General features: G+C 44.9%; 2 protein-coding genes across 4 annotated transcripts in view; one reads left to right on the top strand and one right to left on the bottom strand.

Moving 5' to 3' along the window:
- Window positions 1–289: 289 nt before the first annotated feature.
- Window positions 290–17,598, top strand: LOC110490790 (uncharacterized). The gene is made up of 20 exons (XM_090200964.1): window positions 290–725; window positions 2,388–2,534; window positions 2,821–2,936; window positions 3,097–3,202; window positions 3,560–3,676; window positions 3,806–3,867; window positions 4,476–4,628; window positions 4,973–5,158; window positions 5,364–5,463; window positions 5,978–6,119; window positions 7,303–7,486; window positions 8,544–8,643; window positions 12,096–12,214; window positions 12,573–12,610; window positions 12,713–12,864; window positions 12,999–13,135; window positions 13,526–13,620; window positions 14,312–14,390; window positions 14,562–14,670; window positions 14,752–17,598. The coding sequence occupies exons 1-20, from the start codon at window positions 656–658 to the stop codon at window positions 14,823–14,825; spliced, it is 2,286 nt and encodes a 761-aa protein (XP_090057090.1). The 5' UTR covers window positions 290–655; the 3' UTR covers window positions 14,826–17,598.
- LOC118936456 (kelch domain-containing protein 10) overlaps window positions 16,005–19,898 on the bottom strand; it is a 16,397-nt gene continuing 12,503 nt past the window's right edge. For all 3 annotated transcript variants that reach the window (XM_090200965.1, XM_090200966.1, XM_090200968.1), the window contains exons 8-9: window positions 18,702–18,841; window positions 16,005–18,178 (exon numbers count right to left, since the gene is read on the bottom strand). In XM_090200965.1, coding sequence (XP_090057091.1) covers window positions 17,969–18,178; window positions 18,702–18,841 — 350 coding nt within the window. In that variant the 3' untranslated portion in view covers window positions 16,005–17,968. The remainder of the gene's footprint in view (window positions 18,179–18,701; window positions 18,842–19,898) is intronic.

Genomic DNA, 19,898 nt, shown 5'->3' with positions numbered 1-19,898 from the left:
AAAAATACAATTTTAAAAAACTCACTCAGGTCTCAATTTACTGCTGCCAGTTAGAATAGTAGAATGCAAAATGTGCAATTTCGAAATTTGGTTGGGCATCAACAGTTTTTCTCTTGTTAGTACAGTCACGGATACTCAGTCAATTAGCCCACCATGTCAGCTAACATTTTTTAGATTGCTAAATTAGTTTAGCGTCCAGCTGACTCAACTTGGTTTATGGTCGAATTACCAACAGAGGCCCCATTGATCGTGTTAGTCTGTCTCACTCAGATATTATATTAAAAACTTCAAACAACTGCCCCCACCCGCATCAATGTTGGCCATCCCTGAAATAGGTCTACACAGCATGACAGAAAATACATATTAATCAATAGAACATATTTCATCATAAACAGCATAAATTGTGAATTGGATTTTCAAACAAATTTGTTTTATATTTAGAATGGGCACAGGACATGACACAGAGTCACTACACATCCCAGAATGCAGTCGATGGAGAAGGACAAGATATGATGATCTACAATTCCCACGAGTTGTTTAGATACATGCATGTATGTCATCAATGGTTAGGAAGCGCACAGAGAAACGCTGAAGAACGGGATTGAGTTGATAAACCGGCGTGGTGTTATCTCTATGGGAATTATAATCAATAATAATGTCCCACATTAAAGCTCCTATTGTTGATACGGAGAGGCGTAGGCGGAGGTCCACGGCTGAAAGTTCAGGTAAGAACAAATCGTAAACGTTCCTTCTATCCATCTCCGCAGTTTCTTTAGCACGCGGTATTCGTGCGTTTGCAACAATTGTTGTGTCGTACATAGACACAGCTCTCAAGGTGCACTTTGGCATTTGTTTTGTACCTTTCATAGAAGGTTCGACATTTCGAAAAGCCTATATTTGTTCCTTGTCCGTTAGTGTTCAATAGTTAACTTTGATTAAAATCACCTGTGTTGTGTATGGGTAGGCTGCTTTCCTTAGATTTCACAATATTTAGTTTGTGCGGAGGAGCCCCCAAATATATATTTTTTACACTTAATGTATCTAGGATAACCAGGCCTCACAGACTTGTTTATTCACCGTTCCTGTGACGTACATCTGAAAACTGCTTGATAATTTGTTCAGACCCCCAGTATGTCTTTCTGTTCACAGATATTGGAACCAGATTCTGAAAATAGTTTATGGACTCTTATTACCAGAGATTGTAGGCTACACTGCACTATTACTTAAGGCAGGGTTTCCCAAACCTGGTCCTGGGGCCCCCTAGGTGCACGTTTTGGTGTTTGCCCTACACTACACAGCTGTTTCAAATAACCAACTCATCATCAAGCTTTGATCATTTGAATCAGCTGTATAGTGCTAGGGCAAAAACCAAAATGTGCACCCAGGGGGAGCCCAGGACCGAGTTTGGGAAACCCTGCCTTTTGCTACAGTAGTGGTAAGATTACAACAACATGAGGATAGCTCATTTTAAGACATGTCAACATGAGGAGGAATGCTTTCACTAAATTTGTATTTAATTGAAAATAATATCAATCTGCTTTCCCTCAGATTATGAGAACTGTGAGTCTATTGATTGACTGGCCCATCTCATAATTGAAGTTGCATGAAGACGATGTCACATGTTGAAAAGAATCCCTTCCCTGTTCAGTTAGGAGTCTTGGGACAGTGATGCTCATCTTAAGTCCTGTGGAGATGTGTAAGCTTGGGGAATGTCAGGTCAGGAGAGAGCGCATGTTGGATTTACAAGTGATTGTTGCTCTCTGGATTTTCCATGTATGACCATTTCAAATTCTATGAATTCAACTTAGAAAACGCTGCTTGTCCTTTTTTAAAGACAAGTTGTAAAGTTATCTTGCTCCCCTGTCAAAGTGGTAAACCTCCACAGAGGCATTAAAGAGGCAACATGTGTGTGCATCATCATAGTGCTCGTTAAATCCACTAACATTTGAAATCCATAGATAATGTCATCAGTCTCACCGGTATCACTGCACTGAAGAATTGGGTGTCGCTGCATGTGACGGTCAGGAGCTTTCCGTTAGTCACGCACTGACTTGACGGGTTTAGTGCATTGGTCCTCACAGGTCTCACATGACCTGACCAACTGGGATCCAGAGTTATTCCTGATGAGGAGAAACTCCTGGCTGTAGTTATGCCATATGGATTCTGTTTGTCTATCATTGTTGAGTTTAGTTCTCTGGGGGATACCTACCTCTACTAATAAATGTATCATTTTATTCTGAACGTTTTATGCAAGTTTACCTGCATCTTCTCGAATGTAATTTGTTACCCTACACAAGTTATGTTGATGAATAAACACTTAATGGAGACATTGAAGGGTAGGTTGTTTCATATCAATGTTTGTTCCTCTCTCTCGTTTGTTCCCTCAGATACCCAATGGGACCATGACCCCAGGGTCTACCGCCGTACATCCCAGTGTGACCGACTGTGTGTGGACATTGGCAGTCATGTGGCCGAGACCCCCTCCCCAGATGTCTCCCACCAATACACCCCCAAATGTTTGTCTGCACACAAAGGTGAGGCTACAGCCTGTCCTGGCAGCACATAGTCACAACCAACACTGACTGTTTGCTCAAGTACCCATGATACTCAGTACAACCGATAGCATTGGTGTAATTTAGTTTTTTGGGCTGGCTAAGCTCTACACCCAAATTCAGCTATATGAAATCATATTTAAATGTCCATATGTTAGTGTGTGATACTTCATGGAAGACCTCATCCATTTTTCTTGTCTTATTTTTTCCTCGTCTTGGCCGGACCATTTCATCCATTTGTTTGGCAACTTGGTGTCTGTTCCCTCAGGAGGCACCACTCCTTGTCACTATGGGGAAGAGGTTTGGCAGGATGGCTCGAGCTTGAGGACCACCATCCGAGCAGAGAATGAAGTCGAGGCAAACAAACTGGCCAACAACTACAGGGTGGGTGGAGTGTTGGACACAACGGAGTAAAAAAAGCCTGGCAGTTTTTGTCTTCCATGTAAAACAGTTTTCATTTGAATGATTTACAAAATATCTCTTCAATTTGGAAGTGATGGTGTGTGTGTGTGTCTGTCTGGTTGTGTGTGTGCACATGGTTCAGTTTGGCTTCAGAAAGTGGAAGAGTCACGTGACTGAGAGGCCCATCGAGGACAGGTCGGACATTGTGAGGGAGTTGTACTCAGAGCTGAACTTTGTCAGACCCCAAGGTTAGTGTCTGTCCTCCTGCTCCTAATTCACTTGCCCCCTGCGGAACCTCTAATATGACGATCATTAGAAAAGGTGCGGGTCGTGTTCAGTAGTCACCAAACAGAGATAGTATCTCCCCGTTTCGGGGGCAGTTATCTGAACATGTCCAATAAGAAATGTTGTTTTTTGTTTTCCGTGGCAACATTTTTGAAAACATTTAGCTACCATGTGCCCCAATGAACACGACCATGGCTTGATGTGAATCATTTTTTAAATGTTTGAGGGAAAAATACTCAAGATTGCAGTGTTCTATAGATATAGAGTAGAGACTATATGTTGTTGAATAGAATACACTTGTTTTATCTCTTTGATTTCAGGTTCATTGATCACTTGTGGAAACATCGCATACTTGATTTTATTTGGATGGTGGATCTCTTTAGCCTACCTCTTGGTCTGTCTCCTAATGTTTCTGACCATCATTGGAGTTCCTTATGGTAGGAACCCCTTTCATCTAACACACACATTTTAATGTTCTTTTAAATAAAATCTGTATTTATTTACGTCGGGATGACATAAATCTGAATTTAAATTCTAATATTTTGGGGTCTGGAATGTTATTTCAGGGAAGCTGTGTTGGAAGTTATCATGCTACTTTCTGTGGCCCTTTGGGAAGTCCATACTAAAGGTAACAGTTATGACTGGCTGACTATGCTCTTGTCTTGGCTTGTTCTCCATTGATTATTGCCTGGTCAGGGTGACGTTTAGCCTCGAGGAACCAGCTTGATCCCTGTGTTCATCATTCTCCTTGCTCCTCATACACCGTTACAACAACTAGGTCCAACAACTCAACAATAAATAACTAAAGACTTGAACACCCAGCTATATTCATGGTCTTGTTAGAAGTGTGTGCAATTGTCACCTCAATACTCTCATTCTCTGGGGCCCATTTTAATATTGTTATAGTCAAACTGATGCTCCTGATACTATTGCTTAGTGTTTGTTGGAATTTATTAATAAGGTTTAATAATGTATCTCTCCTTCGCTCCCTCCATCCATCATGCTCTCTCCTTCGCTCCCTCCATCCATCACGCTCTCTCCATCCATCACGCTCTCTCCTTCGCTCCCTCCATCCATTACGCTCTCTCCATCCATCACGCTTTCTCCTTCGCTCCCTCCATCCATCACGCTCCCTCCATCCATCACGCTTTCTCCTTTGCTCCCTCCATCCATCACGCTTTCTCCTTCGCTCCCTCCATCCATCACGCTCCCTCCTCCTTTCACCTGGATGTTTAGCCCAGAAGCCTGGTCAGGCGATGCTGTGTGAAGTTCCCTCACTGCGAGGCCATCCCAGAGGAATCTGACTCAAAGGAGGTGAAGGAGTCTACACCCCTGCTCATGCCCCCTTCTGTCCCCATCGAGGTCCCCCCACAACGGACGCGTTACTGGGTGAGTCTTGTCCCCTCGCCTATCGCCTCAACCCCTGTGTGGGCTAATATTTTCTCAAATAATATTTATGTCAAAAGTTATATCGTATGTTGTTTTCCTTATGTGGATTGCGATGGAATGTGTTTAGTTTGTTCAGACTAACAAGACATCAATCTCTAAACTCAATCGGAGTGCCTGATTGGCTGCTCTGTTTTCAAGCTTTTGCCAAGACCATTTCATAACCAGTACTTTTTCACATCTCTCCCCACTATGTCTGTGCACGTGCTTTTGTTTGTGTTTGCATGCGTGTCTGTGCCTGCTTGCTTGCCTGCCTGGTCTCCTGTGCTGTGCCCTGTTGGGTGTAGTGTCGTGTCAGTACCTATGTGTGGTTGTTGCTAGGCTACCCTCTCCTGGGGCTGATCCACAGCCTGGCCTGCTTCCTCTCCTGGATCCTGGTCTTCACCATCCCCGTGGCCAAGATGAATGCCCGCACCCTGGCCATCATCCTCCTCATGCCCCCTGAGGACGTCCACATCCACCGGCTGAAAAAGGTGGACGAGCTCATCAAGATCTTCCACTTCCATGTGGTGTTGACATTATCACAGCCTCTGAACTAGTTACCACTTTAATCCAACCCATTAACTTGGCCCTGTGGATTTCAAATAATGGCAGTGTTTTTTAGAGGAATCCTTTTCCTAGATTTGGAAATGTATAATTTGACGATTGCTTTGCTATGTTTTTCTGTCTCTTTTGCAGCCGCAAGGGTGTGATAGCCAAGTGCTTCTCTGTTGCTACCACGCCTTCAACTGGTACTACTACAAATACACCTTGGACGGAATCAATGTGTTCGCTGTCAGTATCCTTTAACAGACCATTATGGTTGTGATTATCTATCACCTGATTCATTCCAGGGAACTGGTGGGGGCGTTCCAGGTCGTCTTTATACAGTCACACGGCTTAGATGATCAGACCTGGAGAAGTGTTTTGTGTCCTAGGAACCACATTCATTTGCTATAGAGATATTATGAGTTGGGCAGCCTGACGACAAAAAATATTACCTAGAACACAACCAAGGACCTAATGGAATGACCTGCAAGTTGCACTTTTTTCCCTTGCCCAGCAGTGGTCATAATTTCTGCTTAGTGGTTCTTTACAGTGCATCACCACTTTGTTGAAAGCAGACAATCAGCAGGTTTGAGGGAATCGGTTTAAGCAAAAAGAGGTATAAAATCATTAATTTGGTTCACACAATGAGTAGTTTTTTAGGATGCAAGGTTATTTATAGATCTGTGATTCTGCAATGTAGTTGATATTCAACACAGCACTGTATACTTTCCACTGGCGCTCCTTAAAGCAGTGTGTCCACCCAGACCTGCTGCCCCTGGTCATCACAACCCTGGTGGTCGGCTACGTGGACACAGAGAACCAGTTTGTCAGCTCGGAGGCCAAGTTCGCCGCTGCCGTCAGCTCCATCATCCCACTGTCTTATTATATCGGCATGGGCATCGCCAGGTAAGACCCCCCCCACCCCCAGTCTGCTCTGCCAACATGAACAAAGTACCAGAACCACAGTAAGAGGCTAGCTTAGAGTCAAATTGTTGTCATTATTTTGAACAGATGTTAAGTCCACATGTAGAGTTTATATGATTCACTTTTTTGTCCGGTTGTGTAATGATAGTGAACCAAAAGTGACAGTGGTTGATGAGTCGGAATGTTTGTGGATGTAATGACGTGCTTGTGCTCCGCCGAGGCCCTCTGAATAAAATCACCCCTGAGGCTGGTTGATAGTTAAATTTGGTGGTGGTAAAATTCTGTGTTAGTAGTTCAAATGGTGCATCTCGCTGCAGTATCTCAGCCCAGAGTAACACGCTGTCTGTCTCTGCAGTATCTCAGCCCAGAGTAACACGCTGTCTGTCTCTGCAGTATCTCAGCCCAGAGTAACACGCTGTCTCGCTCTCTGCAGTATCTCAGCCCAGAGTAACACGCTGTCTGTCTCTCTGCAGTTTCTCAGCCCAGAGTAACACGCTGTCTGTCTCTGCAGTATCTCAGCCCAGAGTAACACGCTGTCTGTCTCTGCAGTATCTCAGCCCAGAGTAACACGCTGTCTGTCTCTCTGCAGTTTCTCAGCCCAGAGTAACATGCTGTCTGTCTCTCTGCAGTTTCTCAGCCCAGAGTAACACGCTGTCGCTCTCTGCAGTATCTCAGCCCAGAGTAAGACGCTGTCGCTCTCTGCAGTTTCTCAGCCCAGAGTAACATGCTGTCTGTCTCTCTGCAGTTTCTCAGCCCAGAGTAACACGCTGTCGCTCTCTGCAGTATCTCAGCCCAGAGTAACACGCTGTCTGTCTCTGCAGTATCTCAGCCCAGAGTAACACGCTGTCTGTCTCTGCAGTATCTCAGCCCAGAGTAACATGCTGTCTGTCTCTGCAGTATCTCAGCCCAGAGTAACACGCTGTCTGTCTCTGCAGTATCTCAGCCCAGAGTAACACGCTGTCTGTCTCTGCAGTATCTCAGCCCAGAGTAACACGCTGTCTGTCTCTCTGCAGTATCTCAGCCCAGAGTAACACGCTGTCTCTCTCTACAGTATCTCAGCCCAGAGTAACACGCTGTCTCTCTCTGCAGTATCTCAGTCCAGAGTAACGCGCTGTCTGTCTCTGCAGTATCTCAGCCCAGAGTAACACGCTGTCTGTCTCTACAGTATCTCAGCCCAGAGTAACTTTGCGGTGGGAGCAGTGGTTAACGCCACGTTTGGCTCCATCACAGAGATGACCTTCTACATCACTGCCCTGTTGAGGGGTCACAAGGCCGGCACCAAGTGCTATGAGGAGATTGTCAAGGCTGCTCTCACTGGAACCCTGCTGGGCTGTATTCTCTTTATCCCAGTGAGTGGCACCTAGACACACACAGGCATCTCACTGATATACACGAAAACATTACCCTCAGACTGACACACAAACATTTCCTCAACAAAAATAGTGACTACAATATTACTCAAACACCTACTTTTCAGTGGCAATTGATGAGACTACAACTGACTAAATAGACCCATAAAACTAGGCGACTCTTTCTTCCCTGTAGCTAACCAGTCACCAGATAGATACCCCTTGCCTGGTTAAAAAACACAAGATGCTTCATGAAATGTAAAAACAGTAGCAGCTTTAAGTTGAATAGTAGAACAACAGTCTAGCTATGTTTTTCTCTCCCTTGTGTATAGAATTGTTTTTGAATTTGTAGACTCGCTCAACCCTTTGCACTTTCCCCACTGCATTTCATGGCCCGGTTATGTAGCCAACATACTAGCCACTTCTCCTTATATTCGTCAGAGAAAATGGTTTGATTCTAGCCCTTACCGTTAAAAAGACCTGACCCATAATACCGTCGCTACACATTTTACATGTATAAATCATATCGCGGACCGTTCTAAAACGAGGCTACTTGCAGACGGGACTTAACCATTTGTTTAGGCTACACCTTGTTCAGTCATGTTACCTCATTAGCTAGCTATAGCCAACCACCTGGGGCACGTTCAGCAGGATGCAACGTTTTGGAACATTCAGATAGAAATGTGCTATGTAGAACAAACATGCCTCTCTGACATAAGGGATAATGTTGGCTCTATTCATGGTGTTTTTTTAATCTGCAATGTTTTTCAACTGAATGTGGCCCTGGTAACATTACCAGTATGCAAACATTTGGTGGCACAGAAAGGAAAATGGAAAGCAAACCATTTGAGTAAATCCCTCTTGCCGCTACTCTATATCTGACGGGTTAAATAAAGTTATTTTGACTTAATGTGGACCCAGCACTTGGACCAGAACTCGAACACGGGGACTGGGATTTCAGCCATAAGAGACTCTGACTTTCACTTGGCCTTGAGCACAGGGGACTTGTGACTGGAGGTTTAGTGACTGGACTACATCATGTCTCCTGGCTACCCAGGGTATCAGCATGATCATCGGGGGCTTTAAACACAGGGAGCAGAGGTTCAACAGCCGCTCTGCAGGGGTCAGCTCAGCCCTGCTCTTCATATCAGTAGGAGGTAAGAGCATGAACACACATGCACAGATACACACGCACAAATGTCAGCACACACAAAGAAGCACACGTGTGCACACAGGCAAGTCCCTCGAGATATACAGTCTGACTCTGTAAAGCCAGTTGGGTTCTCAGTACATCGTGCCGAGATGTACTCTCCGGGAAGCAGAAGGGTGGAGGTATATGTTTTATGATTAACGACTTATGGTGTAACATACAGGAACTCAAGTCCTTCTGTTCACCCAACCTAGAATATCTCACAATCAAATGCTATCTCCCAAAATAGTTTTCGTCAATAATAGCCACAGCGGTCTACATCTCCCCTCAAGCCCGATACCACGATGGCCCTCAAAGAACTTCACTGGACTTTATGCAAACTGGAAACCACATATCCTGAGGCTGCATTTATTGTAGCTGGGGATTTTAACAAAGCAAATTTGAGGAAAAGGCTCCCGAAATTCAATCAACATATTGATTGTTGTACTCACGCTGCTAAAACCCTCAACCATTGTTATACTATCTTCCAGAATGCATATAAGGCCCTCCATTCGGCAAATCAGACCACGATTCCATCTTGCTCCTCCCCTCCTATAGGCAGAAACTCAAACAGGGAGCACCCGTGGTAATGACTATTCAATGCTGGTCTGACCAATCGAAATCCACGCTTCAAGATTGTTTTGATCACGAGGACTGGGATATGTTCAGAGTAGCTTCAGAAAAGAATATCGACACATATACCGATACGGTGAATGAGTTTAGCAGGAAGTGCATAGGAGATGTTGTACCCACTGTGACTATTAAAACCTACCCCAACCAGAAACCGTAGATGGAGAGGAGCATTCGCTCAAAACTGAAAGTGCGAACCACCGCATTTAACCAGGGCAAGAAGACTGGGAATGTGGAGGATGTGCTCTAGCTGCGTCCTCAGAGCGTGTGCTCTAGCTGCGTCCTCAGAGCGTGTGCTCTAGCTGCGTCCTCAGAGCGTGTGCTCTAGCTGCGTCCTCAGAGCGTGTGCTCTAGCTGCGTCCTCAGAGCGTGTGCTCTAGCTGCGTCCTCAGAGCGTGTGCTCTAGCTGCGTCCTCAGAGCGTGTGCTCTGGCTGCGTCCTCAGAGCGTGTGCTCTGGCTGCGTCCTCAGAGCGTGTGCTCTGGCTGCGTCCTCAGAGCGTGTGCTCTGGCTGCGTCCTCAGAGCGTGTGCTCTGGCTGCGTCCTCAGAGCGTGTGCTCTGGCTGCGTCCTCAGAGCGTGTGCTCTGGCTGCGTCCTCAGAGCGTGTGCTCTGGCTGCGTCCTCAGAGCGTGTGCTCTGGCTGCGTCCTCAGAGCGTGTGCTCTGGCTGCGTCCTCAGAGCGTGTGCTCTGGCTGCGTCCTCAGAGCGTGTGCTCTGGCTGCGTCCTCAGAGCGTGTGCTCTGGCTGCGTCCTCAGAGCGTGTGCTCTGGCTGCGTCCTCAGAGCGTGTGCTCTGGCTGCGTCCTCAGAGCGTGTGCTCTGGCTGCGTCCTCAGAGCGTGTGCTCTGGCTGCGTCCTCAGAGCGTGTGCTCTGGCTGCGTCCTCAGAGCGTGTGCTCTGGCTGCGTCCTCATAGCATGTTAATAATGTCCCATTTACAGATGTATTCAAACTTTTCCTATCCCAGTCTGTTGTCCCCACATGCTTCAAGATTGCCACCATTGTCTCTGTACCTAAGAAAGCAAAGGAAATTGAACTAAATGACTATCGCTCTATGGCACTCACCTCTGTCATCATGAAGTGCTTTGAGAGACTAGTCAAGGATCATGTCACCTCTACCTTACCTGCCACCCTAGACCCACTACAACTTGCTTACTGCCCCAATAGGTCCACAGATGACGCAATCGCCTGCACCCTGTCCTGTCCAATCTGGAGCTATGCATACCTATGTAAGAATGCTGTTCATTGACTATAGCTCAGCATTCAACCCCATAGTACCCTTCAAGCTCGAGGCCCTGGGTTTGAGCCCTGCCCTGTGCAACTGGGTCCTGGACTTCCTGACGGGTCGCCCCCCGGGGCCCCACAAGGGTGCGTGCTCCTGTACTCCCTGTTCACCCACGACTGCGTGGCCATGCATGCCTCCAACTCAATCATCAAGTTTGCGGACGACACTACAGTGGTAGGCTTGATTACCAACAACGATGAGACAGCCTACAGGGAGGAGGTGAGGGCTCTGGGAGTGTGGTGCCAGGAAAATAACCTCTCACTCAATGTCAACAAAAATGAGATTGAGTAGCACCCCGCTATCCACATCGATGGGACCGCAGTGAAGAAGGTGGAAAGCTTCAAGTTCCTCTGCGTACACATCACTGACAAACTGAAATGGTCCACCCACACAGACAGTGTGTGGTGAAGGCAACGCAACAGTGCCTCTTCAACCTCAGGAGGCTAAAGAAATTTGGCGTAACACCTAAAACCCTCTCAAACTTTTACAAATGCACATTCAAGAGCATTCTGTCGGGCTGTATCACCGCCTGGTACGGCAACTGCACCGCCTACAACCGCAAAGCTCTCCAGAGGGTGGTGCGGTCTGCCCAACGCATTACCGGGGGCAAACTTACTGGACACCTACAGCACCTAATGCCGTAGGGATGTCTGTTCACCCCGCTATCATCCAGAAGGTGAGGTCAGTACAGGTGCATCAAAGCTGGGACTGGGAGACAAAAACTGTTTTTCAATCTCAAGGCCGTCAGACTGCTAAACAGCCATCACTAGCACATCAGAGGCGGCTGCCTATAGACATAGATTAGGAATCACTGGACACTTTTAGAAATGGATCACTAGCCACTTTAATAATGTCCCGTATCTAGCATTACTCATCTCATATGTATAAACTGCACTCCACAATATTCTACTGTATCTTAGTCACTCAAATTCTGTTTACATATTGCATCACCCATCATGTATATACTGTATTGTATTCTATACTACACAACTGACTGTTCAACAGCCATCTCCAGCACATCAGAGGCTGCTGCCTATAGATATAGATTAGGAATCACTGGCCACTTTAAGGAAATTAAACTCTAGGCACTTTAATAATGCCCCCGTATCTTGCATTACTCATCTCATATGTGTAAACTGTACTCTATACTATTAACGGTATTTTAGTCACTTTAATTGTGTGTAAATATTGCATCACCCATCTCATATGAATATACTGTGTTCTATACTATGCCACTGTATCTTAGTCCAATGCTGCGCTGATATATATATATATATATATATATATATATATATATATATTTCTTAATCCATTCCATACTTAGATTTACGTGTATTTTGGGTATATGTTGTGAAACTGTTAATATTACTGCACGATCGGAGCTAGAAACACAAGCATTTCGCTACACCCGCAATAACATGTGTATGTGACCGATAAAATGTGATTTGAAGTCTGAACACACACGCACATCTACGAACAAGTTCACACACTTTGTTCTGTCCCGCAGGCGTATTTGCCCCAACCCTGTTCTCCAAGGCCTACGGTAGCCTGGTGTGTGCGGGCTGCTCCAGCTCTCAAGCCAACACCAGCGGGCCCTTTACCTGTATGGACTGCCACTATGACATGGTTAGTACCTACATCTCCTGTTCGCCTGCTGCATCATCATTATGAACTATTACATTGACTGTGCTGCTGTGACGTGTCTCTGGGTCAAATAATACTTGAACTGCACTTGATTGAGCGTACCTGGCGCAATGGAACCAATGACCCAGTGGCCAGAAGGGGTAACCCGAACCCATCCATCTGGTATTCCAGACAGGCTTCATTCAAGTATTTGATTGAAAACCAGTGTGATTTGAAGCCACGTCTGTGGTGTCGTGACTACTGCGGAAGTGTGTTATGATGATGTTGTGAGGGGTGTTTGTGGGTAGCCCCAAATGCTTAAGCATGTATTAAACTAAAGCCATACTATGTTTCTCAACAGAGTGGAAGTAACGAACCCTTATATCTCAGACATATTGAGTAAGTTCCAATAAAACACCCATTCTGTCCCATGGTTTGTTGGTGTTACCAGTCAGTAGGTCTGCTGCGCTGTAGTTACTTGCTGTATGGCTTGTTTTCCAGGCCTCTGGTATACACCATCTCCGTGTTGCTGCCCTCTGCCTACCTGATTGGCCTCATCTTCACCCTGAAGACCCACTCCCACATCTACGACATCCAAGTCAGTGACGTGCACGACCACCACCAGGGTCAGTGCCCACCGGGGGGCGCCAGCGGTGAGCTCACCAACCACAAAAGTTTTCCCCATAAGTTCTAAAGTGTTGTGGTGTTGTGGTTATATAGTAGACAGGAACTGGAATGTGTGATACTTCATTGTATTGGTTTCTAATGTTTGTTTGTGTGTGTGTAGGTGGTCACGGTACTGTCCACTGGTCCAGGTTGAGGGCTCTGTCTGTGCTGATCATGGCCACGCTGCTAATGGCTGCCTGTGCCGACCTCACCACGGAGCACATCAAACCCATCCTCGACCACTCCGCCATCTCCCAGGTACGCCCACACCTGAGCCATGTTCATTAGGCCACAGCGTAGGAAAATGTTGTGCAACAGAAAATAAACATTTGCTTTTCTTATTGGATAGGTAAAGATGGTACGTCCCCGTTTCACTCCATTCTAAACCTCTTCCTTCCTTTTCATGCCCATTGACCAACTGAGACCAAACCCAGGGGAATATAATATAAAATGTGTTTTAATTGGGTAGAAAATGTCTCTGGAAAGCTCATTATTGAAAGCTGCTGTCATTTTATAAAACTGAATTTTACACGCATGATGCGACCTGCTGTCGAGCATAAGGATAGCCAAACAACTTTTAGAAGGTGTTATGTCCTGACTATGTAAAGGCTAGTGCAATATGTCACTGTCTGTCATTCATTTCTGCAGTATTTCATCGGCGTGACCGTGTTGGCAATGGTGCCGGAAATTCCCGAGATCTTCAACGGAATCCAGTTTGCCCTGCAGAATAACATCAGCCTCAGGTAAACCACTATCAAGCTCTGATACTGCGTTTTCACTCTCCTGATGGATCTTGTCTCGTCATGCATAACCTAGTATCTCTAGACAGACCGGTTGCCTCCCGCAATGTACCAATGTTCAAGCATACACTGTACATAGGGGCAGCAGGTAGCCTAGTGGTTAGAGCATTGGGTCAGTAACCGAAAGGTTGCTAGATCAAATCCCCGAGCTGACAAGGTAAAAATCCGTTCTTCTCCTGAACAAAGCAGTTATCCCACTGTTCCGAGGACGTCATTATAAATAAGAATTTGTTCTTAACTGACTTGCCAAGTTAAATAAAACCTAAACCAACGTCAGTTTGGCAGAGCGGAAAGGGTGGAGTTGAGCACCGGGAAATCTGTCCAGAACCCTGCCGTAAACATTTCTGGTAGCTAGCTTGATGGAGCTTGTGAAATATATTTTACACTCCCGATGAGTGTATTTCTCCAGTGACTAGCATTACAAGCTGACAACGACCGCTGACTGGCTGTCCGCCTCTGTCATGTTTCCAAGCCCCACCTACCCAAACTCATCATTTGTTGAGAGACTTGTCTGTCTGAAGATCACCCTTATCGAATTGGCCATGAAAATCTGACATGATTCCCAGAGCAATGCTGTTGCCCCCCTAGGCCTGGGGTTTCTGAAAACTGTAACGTGACATTGATTTGTCTGCAGCTTGGAGGTGGGAAACTGCATAGCAGTGCAAGTCTGCATGATTCAGATTCCCTTACTCATCTTGTTCAACACTTTTTATGTAAGTCATTTTAAATCTTTATCTGCATGGTGATTAATTGCATCAGATGTGCACTTTATCAATATAATTGTGAGTATCTCACTTGTTTCTGTACATAAAGCATCAGGTTTTGATCGTAGACTGTAGTGGTCAGAGTTGATCCCATTAAACAGGATTCCATCTCTTTTCCAGGATGTGGGATTCGTGCTCCTGTTCAGTGACTTGCATCTTTGGGCCAGCATCTTTAGTGTGATTGTGGTCAACTACATTTTCATGGATGGCAAGTCTGACTACTTTCAGGGTAAGTTGTTGTGCTTGGTTCGAATTGCTATGCCGGATATCACGGATTAGAATGAATTCCGAACCTCTGTTTCCTTTCCAGGGACTGCTTTGGTGGTGGTTTACCTCATTCTACTGGCGTTGTACTTTTTCGCCCCATCACCCCACGCCTGTTGAGCTGCTCTGCAAAGAACAAACTTCAACTCCTAGGGTCCTTTCAGTCACTATTTACAGGAGCTGCTTTGTTTGTGTTAACTATTTCGATGCCATGTCATATTCATAAGGGCTCGCAGCGGGAACTCCAGGTAGTCCCTCTCTGTTGCAATCTGTTTTCTTCCTTTTGTGCCTAATGAACATGACCCAGTTCTGGGCATCAATGGCCCTTTACCTTTGGAATTATTTGCATTATGACTTCTAAATTAACATTCCTATACTGCACATCCGGGGTGTATGTGAACTATATGTAGGAGATGTGTTTTCAGTAGGAGTTTGGTAGATTAAAATGCATATGTTAAAGCAGGGTATGTTAATATTGAATTTATAAAGTGGTCACAATTGTGCTTCACATTCATTGGCCTTTGGTTATTAAGCTGGATTCATATGGACCAAAAACATCTACACATGGTGTAATGCTAGGATTTGTATGGACCAAAAACATCTACACATGGTGTAATGCTAGGATTTGTATGGACCAAAACATCTACACATGGTGTAATGCTAGGATTTGTATGGACCAAAAACATCTACACATGGTGTAATGCTAGGATTTGTATGGACCAAAAACATCTACACATGGTGTAATGCTAGGATTTGTATGGACCAAAACATCTACACATGGTGTAATGCTAGGATTTGTATGGACCAAAAACATCTACACATGGTGTAATGCTAGGATTTGTATGGGGAAAAGTACACATTTACTGCCACGTTCTTGACCTTCCTGTTCTGTTTTCTATTCTTGTGATTTTATTTTTTGCAAAGTATTGCATTGGATAAGGTGCAGCCAGGTCTATTTCAACAAGGTATTGTACCTGAGCAGGCAGGTAAACAACCTTCCACACAGCTCTCTTTGTAAAGGAATGGTATCTAGTCATAAGCAAGGGCATGCCAATTTCAATGTGCTTGTTGCACAGAGGATGCTATGGTGGTTAAATAAATCTGGACTATTAGGAAAGTACTTGGTAAAGTGTGCACTACAAGGATGGCAGCTCATTCCATGCCAGTTAGCATTACACTGTTGAAGCAGACAAACCATTCCCAGATCAGTTTGTGCTGTCTTGCTTCAATGACCACCGGCGTTGGCAAGACAACAAACAGATCTGTGACCAGGCTAAGCAGACGAAGGTGATACAAAACTATTTACAGTACATGTTTATTGACTCGTCAACAATCGAAAAATTAAACATTCACCAATACAATTATCAATTCAGCGATCGCCTTGAATCCTTGCTGTGTAGCAAATGGTTAAGTCCAGGGGAGACGACTTTTCCAACTTAAAAGGTGACTAATGACATGCGGAGAAGAGGTGTAATAGAATGAGGACAGGCACAGATTTAGGCATTTCCTTGATGGGGAGTAGGGAATCATGGGTATTCATTGACATTTTAAACTACCCCCTTGGCAACGATCAATAAATACTATTTTTGTTCCACAAGGCAGATTTAATGGCATTGAATTCAAGGTGCCATAATATTTGGCGTTAAACCACGTTCTGATCTGTGTTGATTATCTGACCCTGGCACTCTGTCTGCACATTGAGCCTTAACAGCAGAATACTGTTCAGATTCAGCTCCCAAGTACAACATGCATGAACTCTACATCATCCATAAATACAGCAGCATAAATACATAGTCCCACATTATTGCTGCTTCAACTATTTGTCCAATGATTGCTTGACAATGGAGCAGTTCAATGTGTTTGGAAAGGGCACAGAATGAACAGATTCATCAATGCATTGTTGACTGATCTGACAAGTGGTGCATATGTTATCTTTGATGGGAGGGGAAATTATAGAGAAGGAGAAGCCATCCCAAATGGGAGTCATGTTTAAATGGTCAGTATGTTTGGATCGAGCTAAACCATTACTCATGTTTCCTTCTGTCTAGGTTGTGGTACTTCAATATCATTGAAACTTTGGGAAAGGCACTGAATGAATCAGATCAATGTCAGTATTCTACTTAAACAGATCCACAAAAATCTGTTAATTTGTGTTCTATTAGCAAAGATGGAGTAAAAGTTGGAACAGAAATTGAAAATTTTATTTAAATAAAAACATTTAAGGAGCACCATATTCACAGTGATGGGATGATTTAGTTTACAAATGGACTTTCCACAAGCATACTAAAGTGACTGATACAGTTCAGAATGAATGGAGAGCAGGTGTTTTGACTCTTTACCCATCTTCCATTGATATTAGGTTTCTACTATGGTGGGTATAAGGGCTAAGTCCCTTGGTCAAAAGTAGTGCACTATAGAGAGAATAGGGTGCAATTTGGGACACTGATTCAGAGATAACTACCAGAGATAATTGTTTCAAATACCTGTATGTATATCCAAGATACCTGAATGCATATCGGATAACTGAATCAGTGTTAAATGGGTATGAGGAGTGTGGTGGGATATTAGGTGAAAGGGAAGTGGTCTATTAGAGACCCAACTACAGTAGCATCAGTCTGTTCTTCACACAAATAAACTATTCAAATCAGACTGTTATTAAGCCTTGAATAGGGAAAAGTGGTGACGACAACCTGCGTCTAAGTCTGGCATGAGGGTGGTACCAATACTACCTTCCCCTTGTAACACAAAAACATGCCAACTGTCTGGTGTAACTTTTCATCTGACTCCAAGTCTAACTTTCCTAATTGTACGTAGAGAGAAGAGAAATGTGAGAGAAATGGCGAACAGAATGTCTCATGAAAATACATACAAATAAATAATCATTCCTCTGAAATGGCATTCTTATTAAAGTCATGAAGGCCAATATAAAATGAGAAAGTAGTGAGGGTCGACGTGAATCTGAAAGGCGTGGAGCAAATGATTTCTGGGTCTGTAGGCAGGCGGATTGAGAGGCTAGAAGCCGTGGCAACCTTGCTTAACACAAAGACAAGACGGGGGAATGGGGGTGAGACGGGGAATGGGGGCGGGGTCAAGAAACATTCCACTTGGATTCCCTTTAAAATCTGACGTCCAAACGCAAAAAGAAAAAGGCATCCCATTGTTTTTGGTTTTAAGGCGGGGCTACGTAGGCAGAGGGACCATCAACTCCTTCAAGGCGACCCCCTTAAAAATAAATCCTGTGTTCTCCATCCATCCTTCCTCCTTTATTTCAAGCGCTCGATGAGTTCCTGTGTGAGGCCCAGGTGGAGGAGCTGCATGGTGGGTAACTGAGCCAGCTGGGGGTGGGCCTTGAGCAGACGCTCCCAGCACAGCTCCAGCAGGCTGGGCACTACCAGCCAGATCTTAAACAGGGAGCCAGTCCGCTTGTTCTCGTGGATGTTCACCACACCACCGTGGATGTACATGCAGCCAGCCTGACCGGAGAGAAGATCACAATCAGAAACCTTTATCGTCATGCAACAGTCAGTCGCACAGAGAGAGTGAGTGAAATATGAGCAGGATATTGAATTGTGGTTATTGATTTAGGATGATCCTGTGTTCTTGTTTTGGCAGTGTAAGAATATACTGACTAAATGTGCCAATAAAGCTAGTTGGATTGGAAACAGAAATGGGCTTCGGCCAGAGAGATGAAGGGACTTACAAATGAGTTCTGAAATGAGGGGGAAGGAGACATTGCACCTTATTAAAGGAACATCATCAAGTGACACTTTGCTTCTTAAAAGTCCAATATCTTTGAAGTTTGACTGCTGACATGCAAAAGATTTTGGGACTGTATCAACATTGGTAGTTTTTGAGTGGCGTTTCCTTTTAAGTCTACTATGCTAGATCTTGAAACCAGCGAAATGCGTATAACCTGAATGGGACACTATAACAGTTCTACATCAACTACTACATAATAAACAGCTGAGGTTTCCTCTAGTGTAGAGCCCTACTGACCGGGGTCACAGCAGCACAGTGGAAATAGGCTGGCTCAGGCATCACTGCTGGGAGCTTGGTCCACTGGAACGTCTGCAGGTTGATCTTCCACAGATCAGCCACAATGACTTCACCGTTGTAACCTCCACATAGAAACACATCTGAGACACAAAATCATGGGTTAGACTGAGACCAGGCAGAGACAACATCATGGGTTAGACTGAGACCAGACAGACACAACATCATGGGTTAGACTGAGACCAGACTGAGACAACATCATGAGTTAGACTGAGACCAGACAGACACAACATCATGGGTTAGACTGAGACCAGACTGAGACAACATCATGAGTTAGACTGAGACCAGACAGACACAACATCATGGGTTAGACTGAGACCAGACAGAGACAACATCATGAGTTAGACTGAGACCAGACAGACACAACATCATGGGTTAGACTGAGACACAACATCATGGGTTAGACTGAGACCAGACTGAGACAACATCATGGGTTAGACTGAGACCAGACAGACACAACATCATGGGTTAGACTGAGACACAACATCATGGGTTAGACTGAGACCAGACTGAGACACAACATCATGGGTTAGACTGAGACCAGACAGACACAACATAATGGGTTAGACTGAGACCAGACAGACACAACATCATGGGTTAGACTGAGACCAGACTGAGACACAACATCATGGGTTAGACTGAGACCAGACAGACACAACATCATGGGTTAGACTGAGACCAGACTGAGACACAACATCATGGGTTAGACGGAGACCAGACAGACACAACATCATGGGTTAGACGGAGACCAGACAGACACAACATCATGGGTTAGACTGAGACCAGACAGACACAACATCATGGGTTAGACTGAGACACAACATCATGGGTTAGACTGAGACCAGACTGAGACACAACATCATGGGTTAGACTGAGACCAGACAGACACAACATAATGGGTTAGACTGAGACCAGACAGACACAACATCATGGGTTAGACTGAGACCAGACTGAGACACAACATCATGGGTTAGACTGAGACCAGACAGACACAACATCATGGGTTAGACTGAGACCAGACTGAGACACAACATCATGGGTTAGACGGAGACCAGACAGACACAACATCATGGGTTAGACGGAGACCAGACAGACACAACATCATGGGTTAGACTGAGACCAGACAGACACAACATCATG

The sequence above is a fragment of the Oncorhynchus mykiss genome, chromosome 15 (assembly GCF_057628025.1).
Source record: "Oncorhynchus mykiss isolate SJ-2025 chromosome 15, ASM5762802v1, whole genome shotgun sequence".
NCBI lineage: Eukaryota > Metazoa > Chordata > Actinopteri > Salmoniformes > Salmonidae > Oncorhynchus > Oncorhynchus mykiss.
The sequence above is the reverse complement of the archived record's forward strand: the minus strand, read 5'-3'. Positions and strand labels throughout refer to the sequence as shown.

What these genes read in the sequence shown, in the direction of transcription:
- LOC110490790 (XM_090200964.1), top strand. Translation starts at nt 656, where the DNA reads ATGTCCCACATTAAAGCTCCTATTGTTGATACGGAGAGGCGTAGGCGG. An exon ending in GTCCACGGCTGAAAGTTCAG is followed by an intron (nt 726 to 2,387) that starts GTAAGAACAAAT and finishes TTGTTCCCTCAG; the next exon opens with ATACCCAATGGGACCATGAC. An exon ending in ATCGGCATGGGCATCGCCAG is followed by an intron (nt 6,120 to 7,302) that starts GTAAGACCCCCC and finishes CTGTCTCTACAG; the next exon opens with TATCTCAGCCCAGAGTAACT.